Below are 23479 nucleotides of genomic sequence, written 5' to 3'. Positions count from 1 at the left end.
CCTCACCCACAACAACCACCCACCTCACTGAAGTTCACTTTGTTCTGCTGGGCCAGCAGGATCCCAGGGGTGTCTGGCATGATGTGAATGCTGGTTTTGTCCTTCTCCCAGGCTGAGATGTACGAGCGCTGAAAAACGAGGAGGACAGAGAGGTAAGCTCATACAGGCTCAGGGAAAAAACTCAAGGAGCAAATCAGGTCCACAAAGCAAAGCCAGGGGCCTGTACTTTGCACTGACTCAAGAACACATTTACTTTCCCCAGTGTTTCCGGTGCTTGAACCTTTTCTTTTCCACATTGCACCCCATTACTGCTCCAATTACAGAAAATAAGAGTTTATCTCAAATAAGGAACACAAATCCCTGAGGCAAGAGGGATTTCCTCCCCTTGCACAACTCAGGCCATGGAAGGACATAGACCAACATCCAGGGAAGGAAGGTGCTCATTCCCTTCAGGACGTAAACACACAGAAATCTCACTTGGTTCATGATTTCAGAGTTGTGCTTTGCCAGCACCATGGGCATCGAGTCAGGAAGGCTCGTGAATTTGATGGTGTCTGGGTGCTGACGATACTTCTTGTCACTCAGGATCTCACTCGCCCTCTTGTTCTTCTCAGCATCCAATGATCCAATTGGGGACCAGCCAATGCCCCTCAGCCACTGCAGGTCAGACTTGTACACATTCTGGAAGGACAGGAAAAGAGATCAGCTCAGCGACCTCCTCACTCCAAGCAACCCCAACTCCTACCATGGGAAACTCCACTTAATGGAACACATTTCCCTGGGTCAACCCACCAGCCACCAGGAATGGGACTCTCATTAAGATCAACTTCTCACACCGAGCTCCCTACTCCTGCAACACCATAAGTACCTGCCCAGGAATCCACCACCCTCCCTCTCCATGTTCTTGGTATCCCCAGCAAAGCCCTGCCCTGTGTGGCATTCTGCAGCTGACAGAGGCATGGGAGGTGCCTTACGCCTCCCAAGACCCTTTGAACCATGCACCACTGTACACAAACCTTGCCATTGCCACTGCTGGTCCTCCAAAGGCAAAAATGTTATCCTGTTGCCCTTCCCCTGCCTTACTGTAATGAAGGTCCCAAAACTCTCCCCTTAAAATATTCAGGGCAAGAAAGAATTCCTCTGTGACCATGAAGGATGAGCCCACACAAACATCATCGCTGACTGCCCATGAAAAGAAGTGCCACAACACAACCTTAGTGCCTCAGAATTAGCCAAAAATTATTATCCCCACATGGACGTCTTCCAGCAGAGGAATACGAAGAGAGACTTGTATTTGCAACACAGCCAATAAAGAACAACTCACATCACTCTGCAGGTCATACACTGTCTTGGCATGGACAACATCGTTCTGGTCCGGCAGGCAGGTCCAGCGGTGCAGAGGGTGACGGTAATCGGCATCACTGACCAGCTCCTGGCACTTCTTGGCCAACACCACTCCCAGCATGTCCACTGGGCTGCTGAAGTGGGTCTTGGACTTCTCAAAGGCTTTCTTGTACTCCCTGTCACTCTGGATCTTGGCCACGTGCATCGACCACATCATCTTGGGGTCGTCCTCGATGTTCCTGGCCCCAATGTGGTGGCCCAGCTGTTTGCGATACCCTTCCTTGTACTTGTACTATGGACAAAAACAAGTTCACTCTTAGGTTGGGATTTTTATATGGCCCCAGCAGCCCCTGTGGCACCACCTCCTGAAAATACTGCAGCTGAAGCCACAGAGATTGTAAAGAAAGAAAGGATTCAGCCCCAGCATGTGTCACATGGGTTCCTGTGCACTCACATCACTGGCGATGTCCCGGGAAGCTTTGGCAGACTTGATGGGAATGGCATCTGCCCGCATGTCGTAGCCCTTCTTCTTCTCCTCCTCCATCGCCTGCTTGTACAGTTTCTGAAACAGACACCACCATGCCCTCAGACAACGCTGCTGCCCGGGACGTGCAGCGCCCAGGGATGGAGCCCTCACCCACAACAACCACCCACCTCACTGAAGTTCACTTTGTTCTGCTGGGCCAGCAGGATCCCAGGGGTGTCTGGCATGATGTGAATGCTGGTTTTGTCCTTCTCCCAGGCTGAGATGTACGAGCGCTGAAAAACGAGGACAATAGGAAACAACATCACACAGGTTTAGGGAAACAACCTCAATTAGAAGATCACATCCATAAACCAAAGCAAGGTGGCCTGGACTTTGCACTAACCCAGAAACTCCTGCCCTTTCCCCAAAACTTTCCAATGCTTCACCGTTTTCCACATTGCACCCCATTACTTCTCCAACCACACAAGAGTGTTCGATCTCAAACAAGGAACTCAAATCACTGAGGCAAGAGAAGCCAACATCCCCCTTGCACAATTCAGGCCATGGAAGAACCAACATCTTCACAAAGGAAGGCATCTGTTTCCTTCAAGATGCAAACACAAGGAAATCTCACTTGGTCCATGATTTTGGAGTTGTTCTTTGCCAGCACCATGGGCATCGAGTCAGGAAGGCTCGTGAATTTGATGGTGTCTGGGTGCTGACGATACTTCTTGTCACTCAGGATCTCACTCGCCCTCTTGTTCTTCTCAGCATCCAATGATCCAATTGGGGACCAGCCAATGCCCCTCAGCCACTGCAGGTCAGACTTGTACACGTTCTGGAAGGACAGGAAAGGACACAAACAGCTCAACAATCTCCTCACTCCAAGCAACCCCAACTCCTACCATGGGAAACTCCACTTAATGTAACACATTTCCCCTGGGTCAACCCGCCAGCACCCATTCAGGGTTTGTACCCATATCCTAGGGCTCTTCACACCATTTTCATCTGCACCCAAGACTTACCAACCCTTGGTTTTCTAGAAGACAATTTCAATCTGTTTTCTTTCCCCTGACACACAATCCCCTCCTCCAACAGGAGAAGGAATTCAGGACAGGCAACACAGGAGTGTCACACAGCCAATAAAGAACAACTCACATCACTCTGCAGGTCATACACTGTCTTGGCATGGACAACGTCGTTCTGGTCCGGCAGGCAGGTCCAGCGGTGCAGAGGGTGACGGTAATCGGCATCACTGACCAGCTCCTGGCATTTCTTGGCCAACACCACTCCCAGCATGTCCACAGGGCTGCTGAAGTGGGTCTTGGACTTCTCAAAGGCTTTCTTGTACTCCCTGTCACTCTGGATCTTGGCCACGTGCATTGACCACATCATCTTGGGGTCGTCCTCGATGTTCCTGGCCCCAATGTGGTGGCCCAGCTGTTTGCGATACCCTTCCTTGTACTTGTACTGTAGGAAAAAACAGTATGCACTGAGTATTATTTTAGTTTCCTTTACATTCCTAGCAACCCCTGTGGCACCACCTCCAACCAATTCATCAGCTGAAACCACAGAGAGTTTACAGTGTGAAATGTTCAGCTGGTGACCCACATTACAGCTAGAAAAGAATCCACACATTATCCTTCTAATAAAACACATTTTCTAAGACTCTCCCTGGCCTATGTATTAAGACCTACTGGTCAGTACCTGAGAGGAAGAAAAATCTCTAAATCATGAAAGCTATACCAAAGACCTTAAGTGCAATAAATGAACCTAAAGAATCATTTACTGATCTTTAAGCACAATGGTCACATCAACACTTACTCAAACTACTGAGGCAATAAAATGTAACTACACAGAGAAGCAAGAGAGCAAACACATGAAGGAATGCAATTTTGTATTAATACCTGAGAGTAACAAACAATGATGCCTTTCATACAGCTTTAATTTTTATATGAAAAACTGGTTTAGGTTTTCCTTCCTCATGCACAGCTCAGCTATGTAGCTGCAGAGCCAATGACACAAAGATGGGCAGCATTGAGGGCAGCCCAACATCTCAGAACTCTAGGCTGTTGCATGAGGAGATGCAGTCACAAACCCAGGAGGGACCCAGCTTTGGGCTATGGCCATCATCCAGTTCCCATTGATACCCCTCCACTTCTCCTAGGCCTTCCCTTGCAGCAGTGCACACCCAAAACTTGCAGGGACAGCTACAGGTGGACAGTGTAGAATAAAACCTTTGATGGACAACTGAATGGCAGTGACATGAAATGGATTTGCAAATCCCAGGTTCAATTGCCAGCATGTGGCACTCATGTGACATCATGTGCCACATGGGTTCCTGTGCACTCACATCACTGGCGATGTCCCGGGAAGCTTTGGCAGACTTGATGGGAATGGCATCTGCCCGCATGTCGTAGCCCTTCTTCTTCTCCTCCTCCATCGCCTGCTTGTACAGTTTCTGAAACAGACACCACCATGCCCTCAGACAACGCTGCTGCCCGGGACGTGCAGCGCCCAGGGATGGAGCCCTCACCCACAACAACCACCCACCTCACTGAAGTTCACTTTGTTCTGCTGGGCCAGCAGGATCCCAGGGGTGTCTGGCATGATGTGAATGCTGGTTTTGTCCTTCTCCCAGGCTGAGATGTACGAGCGCTGAAAAACGAGGACAACAGGAAACAACATCACACAGGTTTAGGGAAACAACCTCAATTAGAAGATCACATCCATAAACCAAAGCAAGGGGATTCTACCTTGCACTAACCCAGAAACTCCTGCTCTTACCCCAAAATGTTCTAGTCCTTCACCCTTTCCCACATTGCACCCCATTACTTCTCCAACCACACAAGAGTGTTCGATCTCAAACAAGGAACTCAAATCACTGAGGCAAGAGAAGCCAACATTCCCATTGCATTATTCAGGCCATGGAAGAACCAACATCTTCACAAAGGAAGGCATCTGTTTCCTTCAAGATGCAAACACAAGGAAATCTCACTTGGTCCATGATTTTGGAGTTGTGCTTTGCCAGCACCATGGGCATCGAGTCAGGAAGGCTCGTGAATTTGATGGTGTCTGGGTGCTGACGATACTTCTTGTCACTCAGGATCTCACTCGCCCTCTTGTTCTTCTCAACGTCCAATGATCCAATTGGGGACCAGCCAATGCCCCTCAGCCACTGCAGGTCAGACTTGTACACGTTCTGGAAGGACACCAAAGGACACAAACAGCTCAGCAATCTCCTCACTCCAAGCAACTCCAATTCCTATGAATGGAAGTTCTCCTGAACCAAACATATTGCACTGGGTTAACCCACCAGCCACCCATTCAGTGGTTCTGCCCATCCCCTAAGACTCTTCATACCATTCTCCACTGCCCTCAGGGTTTGTCTTTCCCGCCTGCTGATTCTCCAGAAAAAAAACCAACTTGGCTCCATTGCCCTTTCCCAGAGACACAGATCCCTCCTTCAAAACTAGAAGAGACCACAGAACAGACAACCCAAGGCTGTCAGTAAAGAACAACTCACATCACTCTGCAGGTCGTACACTGTCTTGGCATGGACAACGTCGTTCTGGTCCGGCAGGCAGGTCCAGCGGTGCAGAGGGTGACGGTAATCAGCATCACTGACCAGCTCCTGGCATTTCTTGGCCAACACCACTCCCAGCATGTCCACAGGGCTGCTGAACCTGGTCTTGGACTTCTCAAAGTCCTTCTTGTACTCCCTGTCACTCTGGATCTTGGCCACATGCATTGACCACATCATCTTGGGGTCGTCCTCGATGTTCCTGGCCCCGATGTGGTGGCCCAGCTGCTTTCTGTATGCAGTTTTGTATTTGTACTAATTGAACACAAAAGAAACAATTACTACTCCTTTCTGAGCTGCCATTTCAGTTTCTCTGTTGTTAATACAGTAGTTAAGAATTTTGAATCTAACATATTTTAATTTGCTTGTGTTTTTTCCCAAAATTGTTAGCATTTGTTGTAATGTCCAGGAGATATTATGGGATTTCTCATACCTATAACCTATCATCTTTAAAGTATTGCATTTAATTTAATTAACTTTATACTATTAAGAATTACACCACCTTTGAGGAGGGCAGCAATACAACAGTGTTAAAATTTTACATAAATTTTATGTATAAGCATAAAATTGGGTGTAAGCATGATTTTCCCTCTGCAAGACCCACCTCACTGGCTATGTCTCGGGATGCCTTGGCTGCCTGGAGGGGGATGGCATCAGCAGGGAGGTCGTAGCCTTTCTTCCTCAGTTCTTCATATCCCACCTTGTAACGTTTCTGTTGGAGAAGGATTCAAAGGAATTAATGCAGATTAAACTCTCTTGGGAGTTTTTCAATTCTACAACTTTCCACCTGCGGTTATTGAAAAGAAAGCACAGGTTTCCAAACACAGTTTAATTAATTAAATTAAACTCCACACCCTGCTATCAAGGACATGTATTTTGTAAACTTGCATATAAAATATTTTTAAATTACACTTCTAATATTTTCTGATTATTTCATTGAATATCAACATTTTCTTTTAGCAAATATATTAATCTGAATTATTCCCAGCTCTCTCTGTAGCAGTGAGTAATACAACCCTGTGATTCTCTATTCCCAGTTTCAAATGCAGACTTACATCACTTGTGTTAATCAAGTTTGATTTAGCCAGCAAAATTTCAGGTGTATCAGGCATGATGTGAACCTTAGTCTTGTCCTTGTTCCAAGCTTCCCTGTAGAGTACCTGAAAGAGGCACAAACAAAAACCTGGTCTGATCCAAGATTCACCTGCACAGCAGTAATTTCCATTCACCTTTTCCTTGCATTAACAAAGCAAAGATGAACTAAGCAAGAATTTGGGATGTAAACAAGACAAGGTAGGAAAATCAAATAATACAATGACTTCTTACTGAAACACAACCTTTTTTTTTTTCTTCTTTACATCCATGTAATGCCAAGGAAATAGCATTAAAACAATACACTTACATACTGCCTACTAAAGGTCTTATTTGCAGTAAGACTGAGTAAATTATCAGTGCTCAAGAACTTCATATTCTGAAAAAGACATGAAGAGCAGTGAGCCCCTGACTAAAGACACCTGCTATCTGTATATTGTAAGTGCATGTTCTGAACCAGAGATCATTTTTAAAATGTACATTAATGTATTCACTTATTGAATCCCACATTCTCTCTCTAGAGGCAACTTACATCGCTCCTGTTTTTGGCATTAGATTTTGCCAAAACGACATCCATGGCATCTGGGATGCTTGTGAACTTAATAGTGTCTGGGTGCTGCCTGTACTTCTTCTCACTCAGTATTTCAGAAGCTTTCTTGTTCTTTTCAGCTTCCAGAGATCCCAAAGGACTCCATCCAATGCCTCTGAGCCACTGTAGATCTGACTTATACACATTCTGTTCAGGATAAAAATCAAAACCATAGAAGATTATTTCACTGTTCATTGATTAAACCCTATCAAAAGTCTAACTGGCAGTTTAGCTCCAATCTGATCTATACTGATATCAAAAGCGAGTCATCAAAGATACTTTCCAATAAGCAGTAATTCTTTTACATGGAAATAAGTGAATTAAACCCAGAGGGAGCTTACATCACTCTGCAGCTCGTTGACCCTCCTTGCCTCTGTGACATCGACCTGGTCTGGCAGACAAGTCCAGCGGTGCAGTATATGTTTGTAGTCCACATCACTGACCAGCTCCTGACACTTCTTAGCTAGAAGGAAGCCCAGCATATCCACGGGCATATTGAACTTGGTCTTCCACTTCTCAAAGTCTTTCTTGTACTCCCTCTCACTCTGCATTTTAGCTACTTGCATGGACCACAACATCTTGGGGTCATCCTGCAAGCTGCGGAATCCGATGTGATGTCCTTGCTGCTTGCGGTATCCTTCTTTGTACTTGAACTGCAATGGCAAAGGTGGCACCACTCAAATCACAGTAACAAACATGTAAAACACACAAGAAAAATACCAATATATTCCCTCATTTTAACATTCCTCATGAAATTACTCCTGGAAGTGTCCAAAGCCAGGCTGGATGGGGTTTGGAGCAACCTGGGATAGTGGGCACCCCGCCCACAGAAAGGGTGGAACTGAATAATCCTTAATGTCTCTTCCAACCCAAACCATTTTGTGGTTCTATGATTCTATAAATTAACAACTTGTTATGGCATCTCATGTAAAGTTATAGCAGCCCCTTGACTAATGTGCATGACTTGGTGTCAGTGAATGTTCTCTGGAAAAGAAAGAGTCTCTGGGAAGGAAAAGAGCATGGAAATAGGAATGGTCTCCTGTGCCATCTGATTCACACACTCACTCCGTTCAGAACTCCCTAATACTGACACACTGAAATATTATAATGAATAACATCATCAACAATGAAAAACTGTGAAATACAAAGATACTTAAGGACAGGAAACATTCCCTAATGATTAATAAAATCTCTTCCACAAATGCAGAGTTGTATTTGTACCAAGTTATGGTAACAGCAGCCTGTGTGTCACCACATCTGTTCAGAGTTGTAATGAGGATTTCTCTGGATAGGCACTGGGCTCAGCTAATTGGACTAAATTTGCTGCTGCTCTGAAAATGAAGCAGCCAAAAGAGCAGAAAGCCTCCTCCCTTTTATGACCAGCCATGTCATGAATGGACCAAACTTTGGGCTTGTTAAGATGCCAGAGAAACCCTTGTTAAATTGGACAAAAATAACTCAGGAAGGAGTTTTGTCAGCAAAGCTGTTTTTTACTCCAAGCAGCACCTTAGCAGAAAGGTGTATTTCAATTTCCTGCGACTCTGTAGGTTATAACAACCAGACCAATGCATGTCACATCGAGTTAAAAATGCTGCTTACATCACTTGCAATGTCCCTTGAAGCTTTGGCAGCTTTCACTGACATGGCTTCAGGTGTGAGGTCATAGCCTTTCTTTATCATTTCCTCCCAGCCAAGCTTGTAGAGTTTCTGAAATTGAAAACAATATTAATTAAAACCAGTCATATGTATGTCACCTGCTATTTAGACACACTAATGATGCAAATTCTGGTCACCTCACAGGCATCAGTTATGAGAGAAGGGCTGCTAGAATTGGAACTGAGAAATGGGGAACTGATAAACAAGGAATGCTGGTCTTCCAAGGCTTAGGAGAGGGACTAAATAGTTTTTCACTATTTAGCAGCTTCCTATTATAGCTTATCTTGATTTGAAACATATCTGGAGAATTTGAAATACATACATCTGAGATAACTGAACACTTTTTGACTGGCTTAACAAAATTTTAATGAAATTTTCCTGAAGCCATTTAACAGTCAAGTCAGTTTGTGCACAGTTGATTTTAAGTACAGGCATTCTTAAGTCAAAGATTTGCCTCTGAGCAATGATTCAAAGCAAAACCCCAGTATTTTCTACTGGCACAATTGTCACTTTCTCCTACCTGAAAGCTGAGACAAAAGCTGGAATCACTGCATCTGCTTTTTCCCACAGGTTATGTTAAAAATATACACAATTAACTTGTAATTTTATAGTGAGGAATTTTTAACATGGATTCTATACTAAGCATAGAGTACAGACTATGCACATCAAAAGCAGGACTTATATTTTCCATACATTATAATGCAATTTAGTCTGTTAGTCTGCTAGCCTGTTACTCTGAAAGTATTACCCACATGAAATTCTTGCCTGTGTTCTAAATCTCCAGTAGAAATTAATTTAAAATGTTGATAGGATGTATCAAAATACTCTACCTGACTGTAGTTTGTCTTGTTCTGTTTGGCCTGTAGAATATCTGGTGTGTCTGGCATCACATGGACCTGAGTCTTGTCCTTCTCCCAGGCTTGGGTATAAGCATGCTATGGACAGAAAGTTACAGCAGATGTGTTAATATAAAGGACAAAAGATGGTTCTTCCAGGGTTTTCACCTTTGCATTTGGATATGGATGAGTAAAAAGGAGAAGCTGCTGACTCAGATTTATTTTACTATGAAATGATCTAATCCAGAATCAGCTGAATTACTGCCCGGTCTTGCTTCTAATGATATTAGGATTTTCAGGACCAGTCATTTCTGCATAAGAATGGGATGAATAGAGTTTGGAGAAAAGTGAGAAAATATTTGTTTACCCAATGCTGTTTATCAAGAACTGTTTCACTGAAGAAAAAAACAAAACAATGAAAAAAGAGGAGCGTGTGGCAGTTGTTTTTCCCAGGGGAACGCTGCCACATAAAGATGTGACAGAGATTTGCAGAGTGATTTTTGGAATGGATGGTATGTGAATGCCTGCCTGGCTTTTTCCCTAAATGCTCACTTTGTTCATGATGTTTGCATTCTGCTTTGCAAGGACCAGGTCCATGGCATCGTTCTGTTTGGTGAAGGGGAACATGCTGGGGTGCTGGCGGTACTTCCGATCGCTCGCGATCTCCGTGGCTTTCTTTGACTTCTCCACATCCAGAGAACCAATGGGACTCCAACCAATCCCCCTGAACCACTCCTTGTAATCCTGCTTGTACTCATTCTGCCAAACAGGACACAAAAGCAAAGTTTACAATGTACAAACAGCTCACACAGAATAATCCAGTTCTTTCCAAAACACAGCCATGATGGAAAAACAAAAGCCACAAGAAGAAGAGAGCTGATAAAAAATAATCCTGCTTTTTCCAAACCGCAGCCACGATGTAAAAACAGAAGTCACAAAGAAGAAAACTTACATCACTTTGTATCTGATTCATGTTTCTGTACAGCTCCAAACTCATTGCATCTGGCAGGAGCATGTACTGGTGGATCAGGCGTTTGTAGTTGGCGTTGGTGACACGGTCCTGGGCCTCCTTGGCTGCCACCACGCTGAGGGCATCGGAAGGTGTCTGGTAATGAGTCTTGCTCATCTCATAGGCCTTCTTGTACTCCCTGTCTGACTGCATCTTGGCCACTTGCATGCAATGGACAAGTTTGGGATCATCCTGGAGGCTGCGGAAGCCAACGAGTTTCCCCTTGTCTTGTTCATACCCCAGTTTGTATTTATACTGGAAGAGAACAGAAACAGAGACGTTAATTGATTTAGATTTGAAATTAAGGAAAAAATTCTTCCCTAAGAGTGTGCTGAGGTGCTGGCATGGGGTGCCCAGAGCAGCTGTGGCTGCCCCTGGATTCCTGGAAGTGCCCAAGGCCAGGTTGGAGCATCCTGGGATAGCAGATGCTCTCCCTGCCCATTTTTTCTCCCAAGAACTTACATCACTGGCAATATCCCTGGAAGCTTTGGCAGCTTTGACAGGAATAGCATCAGCCCTGAGATCATATCCTTTCTTCCTGGTTTCTTCAAATGAAGACCTGTACATTTTCTGCCAAAGGAAAAAGAAACATCTTTTAAAAAATAAAAATTTTACATGTTTTCCATGTGCACAAATATTGGTGGAAAGTTACATCTCTAAGGATGTCATCTTAAAAAACAAAATGAGATAAAAATGTCTATTTCTGCCCACGTTGCAGATGTGCATAATTACAAGCAATACTTCATTTAGCATATGTGGATTTAACAATTGGCTACCAAAACCTGTCTATAATGCCATCTTTTACCAAAACACCAGGTGCTACCTACATTTTGAACCCTGTCCAAACCCTTGTGCATGGGGAAATAAAATAATCAAGAATAAAGTAACAAATACAGTAATAAACACTAACAGCACTCAAAGTCTACTGTATTTTGTTAGCAACTGTTATATTTTAATGGTCTGCATGAACACCTCACAACCTGACTACAAACATGGTTTTTTCTTGGCAATTCTACGTATCTAATTTTGAGGAAGGAAGCAGGGAAAAGGAAAATTAATAGGTTTTGTGAAATTACTACAGGTTAGCAAGGTGGGACTTTGCATGCTCTCATCTCACTTATTCCTAATCAAAAACATAAGAGCAAGGTCACAGCCTTACAAACAATACTCACTTCACTTATATTGAATGCATTTGCTTTTGCTAAAGCAATCTGTGGAATATCAGGGGTGATGTGAATTTTCTTTTTGTCTTCTTCCCAGGCTTGTTTGTACTTGTGCTGGAAGGATCAAAAAAAAAAAAATAAATAGAGACCTCAACATCTGCTATTATTAAATAAAACTATTTAAAATACTACTTCCCACTTGAAATCCAAACTGCCTTGACAAGGATGTGTTACTACCACGAGAGGGACACTTATCTTTTTATTTTAGCACTCAGAGCACATTCATTAGCTACAAACTAAAATCATGTTTTCTAAAGCTCTGCAATACAGTAGGGCTGACTATTAAATCAGGTGTAGATGGCTGCCCACTTCTGCAAGCTTAAACGAATTCTGATGAGCAATTCCTTACCTCATCCATGATTTTGGCATTATTTAAAGCCAAGACCATGTTCATGGAATCCATAGGAACAGAGTACTTCAACTTGTCTGGATGCTGGCGATATTTCTTCTCACTCACAATTTCCATGGCTTTTTTGTTCTTCTCAGCTTCCAGGGAGCCCAGTGGGATCCACCCAACACCCTTCATGGTTTCATCATACTCTGCTTTGTATTGGTTCTGCAAGCAGAAAGTAGATAAGAAACATTATGAAGCATAAAAATAGTTTATAAATTTGGAAGTACAACATAAAATGCGTTAAGGAAAAGTGAAACATCTCCTGTCTTGGCCTGCACATAACTGTGGTTCCTGAAGAGCCTGATGGGACATGTAAGGAGTAAATATTCATAAAATTGCTTATTTCTAAGCTCAAATTAATTAATTTAATATTTCAGAGTCTAGGAAAAAGAAAAAGTAGTTGTAATTGTTGAAAAACTTGTAAAATTTACTACATTTTTGTAGACATCTGACCTAATTTCACTAAGAAAATAATACTGTTTATCTTAGTGTTTTTTCATAAACAAAGCATCTTTGTATTCACAATGCAAAGGCTCTTACTTACATCACTTTGTAACTGCATCATGTTTTTGGCCAATTCGATGCTCATAGCATCGGGCAGGACGTTGTAGGTGTGGATTAAGTTCTTGTAGTTTGCATTTGTAGCCACTTCCTGAGCTTTCTTGGCTGCCACCACGCTGACCATGTCAACTGGAGTGTGGAAATGAGTCTTGGCCTTCTCATAACCCTTTTTGTACTCCCTGTCAGATTGCATCTTGGCCACCTGCATGAAGTGCACCAGCTTGGGGTCGTCCTCCAGGCTGCGGAATCCGATGTGCTTCCCTTTGGCCTTCTCGTAGGCCAGTTTGTATTTATACTGAGAGCAGAAAAGAGAAAAAACAGCAAAAACCTCAGTTAAAAAGTACAATATTAAGCTCTGTTTTATCACTGAAAAAACAGATCACAAGATCTCAGGTTTAGTCATTTAATTTAAATAAAGTCCCGGAATGGTATGGCACAACCAGACTTACGTCGCTCGCAATGTCCCTGGAGCTTTTGGCTGCTTTTATTGGAATTGCATCTGGCTGCAAGTCATAACCCTTCTTCTTGTCCTCCTCCCATCCAGATTTGTAAAGTTTCTAAGTTCAGATGTGAAAGAGAAGAGATGTCATGAAGGCAGAACTCTGAATTTAAACGTTTTCAAACAAGGCATTAAAATGACAGCGAGGCACTGAACACCCAGCAGGTATTAAAACAATAAATTTTAAAAAATTCATTTATTAAAGCAACTCACATCACTCATTGTCATCTGGTTCACTTTGCACTGCAGAATTTCTGGGGTGTCTGGCATCACATGAATGCTGGTCTTCTCTTTGTTCCATTTATCTGTGTACAGCCTCTGCAATTACAAAGGAATTTTTAGCTTTGACAAGGTACTGAACTCATAAAATTAGAGTTTGCTATTGTTTTGCTCATTTAAAATAAATCCTATTTCCTAGAAATATTACAGCACCAGAAATAACCTTCACAGAGCTGCTGAAGAGCAACATTATCTTCCTCCTTTCTTTAGTACTGTGAGAAATTTGCAAAGTATGTTTTGACAATTAATCAATATTGAAGCTGGAAGTTTCCAATCTGTGGTCTTCCCTGCATTAATGGGAAGTAGAGTTTATTTTCACAAACATTTTTTCCATGGGAAACAAGGAATAAGGATCAGGGGTGTCCTGGATAACTAGAGGTAAGTATAAAGAACTCCACTTTCCAGGAAACTTGTACAAAATTGGAAGAATTCCAGGTTTCCTGCAGTTCACTTATTGTGAAAACGTCCTACAGAAAAGGGATTATCAAAGCACTATCAATCTGGAGAAGAAATCTTTAATCTTTAGAAACAGAAAATGAAACTCCCTTCATAATGAGCAGTCAGAGGCTTACCATGATCCCTCAGTGTCCAGTCTTAACCAAGGAGCTACCACACCCATTGGAAATTTTAACAATTCCACTGGGAATAAACCTCGCCCCACAACTTTTCAAGACAAAGACCCAAACTTTGGGTCAACCCAACAACTTCCCACCTTGTTCATGGTCTTGGCATTTTGCTTTGCCAGCACTTGTTCCATGGCATCCATGGGGATGGAGAACTTGAGCTGGTCGGGATGCTGGCGGTATTTCTTCTCACTGAGAATCTCCGTGGCTTTCTTGGCCTTTTCTACATCCAGTGACTGAATTGGGACCCAGCCAACTCCTCTCAGCCAGTTGTTGAAGTCAGATTTGTACAGGTTCTTTCCAAAAATAAACAAGAAAAACACAGTGAGGCAAGAAAAAATAGTGTCTATATACATCAAACAGGTAAAGCCTTAAAACTTCCCCTGGTCATTCATTTTTGAGGGGCAATTTAGATTTAATTAAAATTTAAGTATGATAGGTTAGTATTTAGGAGAAATAAAATCACAGTAATTAAAATCTGACTACAAAAATACATCAATTAGTCAAACATGCTGATTTGCTGGGAATATGCCAAATATGGAGAGATATAAAATAAGTTGTTACTTGCTAGGTAAGTTTCTTAGAACTTAATAGCTACACATAATTCTGATAATGTTTGGAAAATAAACGGTTCCAAACCAACCACTTACATCCCAACCTACTGTTAATCCAATATAATATATATTTGATTATATAAATTAATTTTTTAGCCTTGAAAGATGAATAATGTCACACAGTCATGATGGTAATTAAAGATGAAGATGATTATTGATGACATACATCACTCTGAAGCTGCATCACGTTTCTGGACAGCTCCAGGTTCACAGCATCAGGCAGGAGGGTGTAATTGTGAATTGGCTGCTTATAGCCAGTGTTTGTCACCACCTCCTGGGCTTTCTTGGCAGCTGTCACGCTGAACATATCCAGAGGAGTGTGGTATTTGGTCTTGGTGACTTCATAATCTTTCTTGTATTCCCGATCCGACTGGATTTTGGCCACGTTCATGTAGTGAACAAGTTTGGGATCATCCTGCAGGCTCCGGTACCCGACCTGTTTGCCTTTGTCTTTCTCGTAGGATTCCTTGTACTTGTACTAGAGACAAAGGAAAAACAGCTTTACCCACTTGGGAAAGAGAAAACACACTTTGGATGGGTGTAAAACACTGAGTTTCAAAGTATTAATGCTGCAGTTCATTCTGTAACCTCATAAATGGTTTTTGCAACAGCACAGGATTATTTAAGTCAACACAAGAAGAGCACTTTTGGATTTTTGAGCTTGTCTTGACACCTGGTACATATCTCAACCCACACCTGAAGCTACAGGCCCTCCCTCACCATTGTCATTGATGCAGGCTTCCAACTCCCAGGGACATTCAGCTTTTAATTAAGACTATAATAATAATAATAATAAATTACTGAATAGCCTCACCAAACAATTCAATATTCCAATATTCAACTGGGGATGTTTAAGAGAGAAATGAAGAGTGACTTGTAATATTTTGCTAAAGCAGGATCACAGGGCTCCAGCACAGGTAAATAATAATAAATAAAGATGTTTTTTTCATCAGGAGGGGCACGTGTTCCACTGGATACAAATCCTACTTACATCACTTGCAATATTCCGAGAAGCTTTAGCAGCAATAATTGGAATGGCATCTGGTTTCAGATCATAGCCTTTGGCAAGGGTTTTCTTCCAGTCTGCTTTGTAGTTAGCCTTGGAGGGAAAAAAGGGAAGAGTTTGCAGTGTCAGGAATAGCAATTCTAATAGAGAGCTTAAACCCATGTTTTTCTTGTAGGAGATTTTATTACAGGAATTAGAATATCCAGTTTAGTCCATGTAATCTCAAGGAAAAAACGTTAACCTGTACACAAACTACTAATAAATAAATCTACTACAAAGATAAACATGAATTCCACAAGCATTTTTGCACTTTTTATTTAGAACAACTCTATCAGTGGCATTTTTGCCCTCTCTTATGCAAAACTCTATTTCATTTGACTGAACCTTCAGAAATTTTTTCCTGTTAGCTTCAAACTCAGGCTTTGTGCTCTTAAAGGGACTGGAGAAAGTAGCCTGGCTGATTTTTTTTTTTATCAGTCTGGCCAGACTATTAAAATTCCAAGGTTATTAAGGGAGATGTCAGTTTTTATCTCATTCCTGGAAGGCTGATAATGCCACCAAAAAAATTAACATCACAAAGGCAATAAAATTGATACCATCAGTGGAGACCTTCATGGTGTTGAAATTCAAAATATACTCACATCACTGATGTTGTAGGCATTAACTCTAGCCTGGATGAATTGGGGCACATCAGGAGGGAGGTGGTACTTGTGAATAATTTCTTCCCCTTTGGATTTATACAATATCTGCAAAGAAAAATAAAGGAAGGTATTTAGCAGCCTAATGTATAGACAGTGAATTGAAAAACTATTTTAGAAAATCTGATTTCCAGGTGATGTTCTTCTGGAATTAAATTGTGAATACACATTGTCACCTACACAATTATTTCAGAAGTGCTCTTAAAGCTGGAGGATGAAGTGAAGGTGGGCACCAGGCAGAAATTGGGAATGTCAGACTGTTTCCAAAATTTACTTACATCACTCAGCTGTTTGCTGTTGATCTCTGCTTGCTTCTGTACTGGAGAGTCAGTCACTGAAGTGAATTTGGTTTGATCAGGATGTTTTTTGTAGGTGTACTGAAAGAAGATAAAAAATATTTGTAGAAAACACATACAAAGTATTTTCCAAGTGTGGATAAGATAAATAAAAGTATTAGTGAATGAACTTAAGTACTTTTAAAGTATTAATTTTTTAAAATATTGTTTTAAGCACGTGAATGTTTGAGGTTCATTCTTCATTTTGGTACTACTGCTCTCATTTTATGGGTTTATTGGTTACAAAAAGGATTGTGCTATATCTGTTTTGATCACTAGATGTCACAAACGGCTCTAAAATAAAGATGAAGGTTTTTTGGGTTTTTTTAAAAGTCACGAATGGCAATGAGGCCAAACTCAGAATCGCTGATGTTACCAAGGATCACTCAGTTAACTTTTCTGTGGTGAACAACTGCTGTCCTGTACTCACATCTTTACATTGCTCCAACTTCTTGATTGCTTCATACTCTTGAGTTATGGTCTGAGGGAAGTAGCACTTTGTCTTTTCCTCCTCATAATCTGCTTTGTAATTTTTCTAGGAACAAGAGCAACATTCAGTAAAGAACCACAACTGAGCTTTGTCAAAACTGCCAAAGTGATGGGGAAAACAGAACGACTGTCACACTTACATCGCTTTTCATAGCTTCAACCTTCATGCAGTGGATTTGATGTGGATCCTCAAAGCTGCCCAAGTAGTGCCCCAAAATATTCTTCTGATATGCATCTTTATATTTCACCTGCCAAAATAACCACGAGTTGAGAAGCAAAAGTAATCGAGGGGGTCGGTACTGAAGGATAAACCCCAAGTGAAATACCTACATCACTAAAGTTCTTCAGAGCAGCATCAGTCTGGAACTTGGGTGTCTCACAGTAATTCATCCTGTTCCCTCTGGATTGTTCATAGGCTTCTTTGTACAATTTCTGCAAATCAAATAATAGCAGATCATGCAGGAGATTTCACTGCAAGTCACCCCCACAAGAGTAAAATAGAGAAACGGTTCCAAAGAAAATCCTTCCCACAGGATTGAGAAACAGATGGCACTGCTTTCCCAGTGGTCTTTAAAAATAACTTTTTTTTAGGTTTGTAAGGGAAGACAGAAAGGTCTGACTAGTGGTTTTTGAACTTCTAACACTGAGAAATATTCAATCTCTTTTCATACAAATAAAAGAGGAATTGAGAAGACCGTTACAGCGAATAACCATAATATAATAGAAAAATATGTAAAAGCACTACATTTATTATCATTATTAGCTGAAATTCCTTAAAACAGTAAGGGAAGAACTGTCCTCTTGTGATTCATTATCCACAAGGATCTAAATGAACTATCCACCAATTAGCCATCCACGTGGCACTGCTGTTGCCACCCTCATCTGTGGAGAATTCATTCTTTACCTGAATTGTTCTGGCTGGTGCTATCTCATAACAAATACGGGTCTACAAAGCTAAAAATTCTGCAGGATCCAAAGGAGAAGCCTTGTGAAGAGATGGTGAGTGTGGTTTCTGATATATGACTGAAAAGGATGTAGCTGCATGTTGATAATACTCACATCACTCAGAATATTTCCTGCAGTTTTTAATTGCTTCAGCAATGGGTTCTCTGTAGCAGGGAGCACATTATAATCTGCAACAGCTTTTTTCTTTTCATAGTCTGCTCTGTATTTGAACTTGAAAGAATAAAAAGAAAAGAAAAGGGGGTTAAGAAATCAGTGTTAAAAGCCAAATGCTCACTAACCTGTGTGATTGCCCAGAGAAGCTGTGGCTGCCCTCTCCCTGGAAGTGCCCAAGGCCAGGCTGGATGGGACTTGGAGCAGTCTGGGATAATGGGAGGTGTCCCTGCCATGGCAGGGGCGGCACTGGGTGGTCTTTAAGGTCCCTTCCCACCCAAACCATTCTGTGATAGTGTGATGGTTTGGCATTTAAGAAAAGTTATGAATAGATAAGGACCTATTCTATGATATAATCATCAACTTTCCAGGAAAAATGCCTCTGTTATTTAACTTATGGTGGCAGAGGACCACAAAAGGTCTTGCTAAAACAATTTTGGCACAAACTTGTGTGAGCTCAGAATTGTTCCCAAGCTGAACAGGCGGCACACAGGTCCCTCACCTTGCTGACGTTATCTGAAGCTCGTTTGTTGGCTTCATATTCTGGAGTTTCAGTCTGCATGAAGTAGATTTGGTCTTTCATGTTTTCAAAGTCTTCCTGGTATTTCCTCTGTTAGGAACAAACAGAAAACAAGACATCATCTAATTGTAAATTCAACATCTACAACAGGGATTATTTAGGAAATAATCAATGCCACAAATGGAGCCTCGGTATTTTCCAAATGAACATAAGCAGGGATAAAGATTTCCTGCAGGATTCACTCACCATACTTAGATTTTCTGCATTCATTTTTGCAATTGCCACGTCATAGCACGGAGTTTGACTCCACTTGCCTTTGATTTTGTTTTTATAGTCCTCATGGTAAATAACCTATAAGGAAACAGAACAATACAATTGAATCCCCAAGACACAGCTCCATTTTCACTTGACAGATTAATTTTTCAAAGCTGTCTTTTTAAAGCTGCTTCATATTTGACACCTGCCTTATAACTATTTTAGCAGTTATGGTCAAAAACACCTTAAATACGATTTGGCCAAACCATTTCAGTGTTAAGTCATTTCTCTTAGTACCTTCCCTGACCTAAAAAGAATAAATAAATCATCTCTAACGTATTCCTTTAGTTCTGTTTTCTCCCTGGTCACATAATATTAGGATACTGCCCATTAAGTCAGAATTTACTGGTATTGCTGCTGGAACTGGCTATAAGCAACCTTTTATTTTAAATAATTTTGTTTTTTTTAATTACGTGGTATTTGTGATTTCTATGGTTTATTCAAGCTCAGAGAAATCAAATATTAAAGGTTTAAAGAGTTTGTCTAACAACAAAACACCTGCCTGAGTTTTGACTCAGTGTTCCAGGTGCATTTTCAGCCACAGCTGCATGACATAATAAAAAATAAAACTCCTCCAATGTTTTTTTAACATTGCTAAGGAACATATATGCCAAAAATAATCTTTAAAAAAAATAAATCTATATTTTATAGTTTTGGAGATACCTACAAAGCTTATTATTTTATTAATTTCAAATAATTATGGTACTGATCCTTTTATTTACATGCTATAAAATTTTCTTGATGACAATTTAGCTTTTAAGCTATGGAAATGTAAGATTAAGGAAATTTTCTCTAAATTAATTCTTTTACCTTACAGGTCAATGCAATTTTCTTAGTGGCTTCTCCACCATGAGTGAATACAGCAATTTTCTAATCTTAAAATGCAGATAATTTTCAATGCACAATAAAATAAATTTAAAAAAAAATAGTTAAATTTTGAATGGAGTTAAAACCCTACTTCCAAGATTATGCAATTTGGTCCCAATTTCTCCAGCTAAAGTTTGTCTTCCTGTGTGTGTGTTTTTCCTTTTGCCTTCCCTTTCCTTAGGTCCCTTTTTGTCTCTCTACCTGCAGGAGTGGGGTTTGGCCACTGGGTTCTACTCACATCACTCAGCTGCCGTGTCACCTTCTTGGCTTGTTCCACCTCAGGAGGGTCTGGCAGAGAGGTGAATTTTGCTTTCCTTTCATCGTGCCCCTTTTTGTAGACAATCTGAAAGGATGAAAGAAATAAACGTTTATTTGAGCATCACAGCATTGAATTCTGCTACCACCCCATTAATAAAAGAAGTTTTGCCCAAAGACCCTGCAGCAGGGATTCTTTAATTTGTGTGTTATCAGGGAACTTCTGAACATCTGCAAAATTCACTGAAATTATCAAGTGAGAGCTGAAATCCCCTGTTGAAGAGCATACACAGAACTCTGTGTATCTAAAGATCACCAAATCCCAGTCCCAGCAGTTCCTGACTTTTCCTAGCACTGTTTCAGAGGCACATTTGCACACCCACAAGAGTGAGCTGGACTTGGAGACAGCCCTGAGAGCTCCTGCATTTGGGGAGATACTCGAGGTCTTCTTACTCACTTAATAAATTAATGATTTCATTCATTCCTCATCCAGCATCAAACTGCCAACAGATTTATACTCTAATACGCTCTACTTTGTATTCTAACATCAAGTAGCTATTTTTCTATGAAATGCCACTACTATCAGAGCTGTCAGTGCACACTTAACACATTTTTCTGTTCCATTTGAAGCTTTTATATCCAATCAAAGTCCATGGCATGTCCCAGGTTACACCAGAACCCAACAGCCCTTGGTACATGCAAATCTCTGCTTTGATACTCACATCACTCAGAGTCTTCTGAGCCTGTGCCACTCTTCTGAGCTCTGGGCTGTCATTGTAGGGATAAAACAATGTTTTGTCTGCATCCCAGTCTTCAGTATAGAGTTTCTAAAAACCAGAAAAATGCCAGAATGCTCATTATTAATTAATTTCTGGCTTTGAAAGCTTCTTTCACTTCAGCTGCTGAGACCTGTGATTATTTTTTCTTACCTTGCTGAACATTGCTGTGTTTTTTATTGCATTCACAAGCTCTGGAGCATCAGGGGGAAGCAGGTACTTGTCCTTATTCTCCTCCCAGTTCTGTTTATATAATACCTGAAAGGAAAGTCCAGCAAGTTGGTCACTCTACCATTAAAAAAAATATTTACTTTTGTGAATAAACTGTCTGCTTTAAAGACTTTTTTATTGAAATCAAAGTCTCAGAGCAGTAACATCTGAAGAGAGCAACTGGAAATATTTAAGATTATATTTCTATTTGCCTTACCAACTTCTCTGCTATGCCTCCCTGGGCTTCTAAACTGTTGCATAAAAGTTGCTTTAGCACCCTGAGCTTAAAACTTCGTTCTTACCAGTAACCTCAGGATCCACCAGTGCTGGGAAAGTCAGAAGTTGCTCACCTTGCTCACTTGCTGTGACACTTTCTTTGCGTGTTCTATATCCTTGGCCTTTTCATCCACGTGGCAAATGGTTCTGGCAATTTCCCCAGCCATGCGGTATTTAACCTGGAGCACAACAAAGTTCATTGATTCTACAGCAAAACGGACTGATTTAAAATAAAAACCCCAGAATAATGACATTTTCACTCTTCACATAAACACCCAGAACCTGGATGAACCTAGAAATGCAGTTGTTACCCACCTCACTGAGCTGGTCCTGCACTTTCTTGATCCTCCGGATTTCTGGGGTATCAACTGTGGAAGCATATGGCTTTCCTTTTTCTTTTCTAAATTTTTCTTTGTACTTATTCTGGAAGAAAATAATGATAAAAATAATTAAGACATATCCCCGAGCTCTGGCAGAACTGTATTAGCAATTATTGCCATATTTATCTGGTTAGGACAGGACTTCGGGGCAAATTATTCAATAATATAAACTAAAATTATTCAATTACATTTGCACTTATGCTTATCTTAGCAAACTGAGTTTTTTCCATTTGAATAAACAGAATTATTTCCAACAGGAAAAAAATCCATCTCTAACTTGGACCACCTCTTATTTATTATATTCTCCCCATGAGATTGATAAATCCAGTTATTTGCACTATAACTATCCAACAACCCCTACAAAACAGTTTTAAAGCTGGTGTTCCTCAAGAAATAAGAGCCATGGGACAGCCTACCTCACTGAATAGGTCCTTCATTTTATTGCTGTGTTCCAAGTAAGGTGTTAAAAACTTGGATGGGTCCACTTTTGTCCGGATTGTTTTCTTCCTGATGGGAGGGGCTGCATCCTCCCTGGAGGGCTGGGTGTGCTCAGCTGTGTAGGTGGTTGTGGTGGTCTCAGGCTCCGAGTATTCTGTGCTGATGGTCTCAGTGATCTCAGTGACCACCTGGAGATCAAAAAAACCCATTCATCACTTGTTTCATAGCTGTTAAAGTTCATTAGGATTAGGGTTTTTCACTGCCCTGAGCTGGGTGTGCTCAGCTGTGTAGGTGGTTGTGGTGGTCTCAGGGCCTGAGTAATCTGTGCTGGTGGTCTCAGTGCTCTCAGTGACCACCTGGGCATTAAAGAATTTCAATAATCTCTTGTTTTATAGTTGTAAAAGTCCATTAGGATAAGGGTTTTCAGCCCCCTGAGCTGGGTGTGCTCAGCTGTGTAGGTGGTTGAGGTGGTCTCAGGCCTGAGTAATCTGTGCTGATGGTCTCAGTGACCACCTGGAGATCAAAGAAATCCAATAATCACTTGTTTTATAGCTGTAAAAGTTCATTAGGATAAGGGTTTTTCACCCCCCCTGAGCTGTTGGAAGGATGCTCTGTTCTCATCCAGATCCAGATGGAGACAGAAAATCAGGGACACTTTTCCTACTGGGATTACCAATATCATCCACCCTAAAAAAATCCACAAGGAATGAACTCTCTGGATGATTCCTGCATCAAACTCATGGAATTATTCTCCAGAGGGTCTGGGAGAGTGGGGCTCCAGCTGCCTCTGCTCTACAGGCATTCATTTCCAATCTATTTAAATGTTTTATACACTTGTTTATCAACATAGTCATGCTGCAAGCAGTAATTTTAATGCTAAGATTCTAATGAGAAGCATCTAAAAATAATTATCACAACTAAAAAAATGTGCTCTGAAAACATCCAAATAATGTCAGGTTTTATTTCATATCAATTAGCTTTATAAAAAATTGCCTTTAAAAAGGAATTTGTGAAGGTCAGAGTTCTGAGA

At 41.2% G+C, this 23479-nt stretch overlaps 1 protein-coding gene across 19 annotated transcripts in view; it reads right to left on the bottom strand.

The window, feature by feature from the left end:
- Positions 1-23479, bottom strand: part of NEB (nebulin) — a 99884-nt gene that overhangs the window by 70484 nt on the left and 5921 nt on the right. For all 19 annotated transcript variants that reach the window (XM_058839226.1, XM_058839208.1, XM_058839207.1 and 16 more), the window contains exons 5-46: positions 22428-22637; positions 21947-22054; positions 21706-21810; positions 21299-21403; positions 21092-21196; positions 20353-20457; positions 19179-19283; positions 18915-19022; positions 18356-18472; positions 17627-17728; positions 17437-17544; positions 17238-17342; positions 16751-16849; positions 16416-16520; positions 15760-15867; positions 14935-15246; positions 14244-14450; positions 13466-13570; positions 13203-13310; positions 12737-13048; positions 12148-12354; positions 11748-11852; positions 11038-11145; positions 10519-10830; positions 10119-10325; positions 9561-9665; positions 8674-8781; positions 7416-7727; positions 7018-7221; positions 6449-6553; positions 5998-6105; positions 5337-5648; positions 4809-5012; positions 4364-4468; positions 4164-4271; positions 2969-3280; positions 2445-2648; positions 1999-2103; positions 1799-1906; positions 1325-1636; positions 478-681; positions 24-128 (exon numbers count right to left, since the gene is read on the bottom strand). In XM_058839226.1, coding sequence (XP_058695209.1) covers positions 24-128; positions 478-681; positions 1325-1636; positions 1799-1906; positions 1999-2103; positions 2445-2648; positions 2969-3280; positions 4164-4271; positions 4364-4468; positions 4809-5012; positions 5337-5648; positions 5998-6105; positions 6449-6553; positions 7018-7221; positions 7416-7727; positions 8674-8781; positions 9561-9665; positions 10119-10325; positions 10519-10830; positions 11038-11145; positions 11748-11852; positions 12148-12354; positions 12737-13048; positions 13203-13310; positions 13466-13570; positions 14244-14450; positions 14935-15246; positions 15760-15867; positions 16416-16520; positions 16751-16849; positions 17238-17342; positions 17437-17544; positions 17627-17728; positions 18356-18472; positions 18915-19022; positions 19179-19283; positions 20353-20457; positions 21092-21196; positions 21299-21403; positions 21706-21810; positions 21947-22054; positions 22428-22637 — 6699 coding nt within the window. The remainder of the gene's footprint in view (positions 1-23; positions 129-477; positions 682-1324; positions 1637-1798; positions 1907-1998; positions 2104-2444; positions 2649-2968; positions 3281-4163; positions 4272-4363; positions 4469-4808; positions 5013-5336; positions 5649-5997; positions 6106-6448; positions 6554-7017; positions 7222-7415; positions 7728-8673; positions 8782-9560; positions 9666-10118; positions 10326-10518; positions 10831-11037; positions 11146-11747; positions 11853-12147; positions 12355-12736; positions 13049-13202; positions 13311-13465; positions 13571-14243; positions 14451-14934; positions 15247-15759; positions 15868-16415; positions 16521-16750; positions 16850-17237; positions 17343-17436; positions 17545-17626; positions 17729-18355; positions 18473-18914; positions 19023-19178; positions 19284-20352; positions 20458-21091; positions 21197-21298; positions 21404-21705; positions 21811-21946; positions 22055-22427; positions 22638-23479) is intronic.

The sequence above is a fragment of the Poecile atricapillus genome, chromosome 5, assembly GCF_030490865.1.
Source record: "Poecile atricapillus isolate bPoeAtr1 chromosome 5, bPoeAtr1.hap1, whole genome shotgun sequence".
Lineage (NCBI taxonomy): Eukaryota > Metazoa > Chordata > Aves > Passeriformes > Paridae > Poecile > Poecile atricapillus.
Note: the sequence above shows the minus strand (reverse complement) of the source record. Positions and strands in the feature narration are given on the sequence as shown.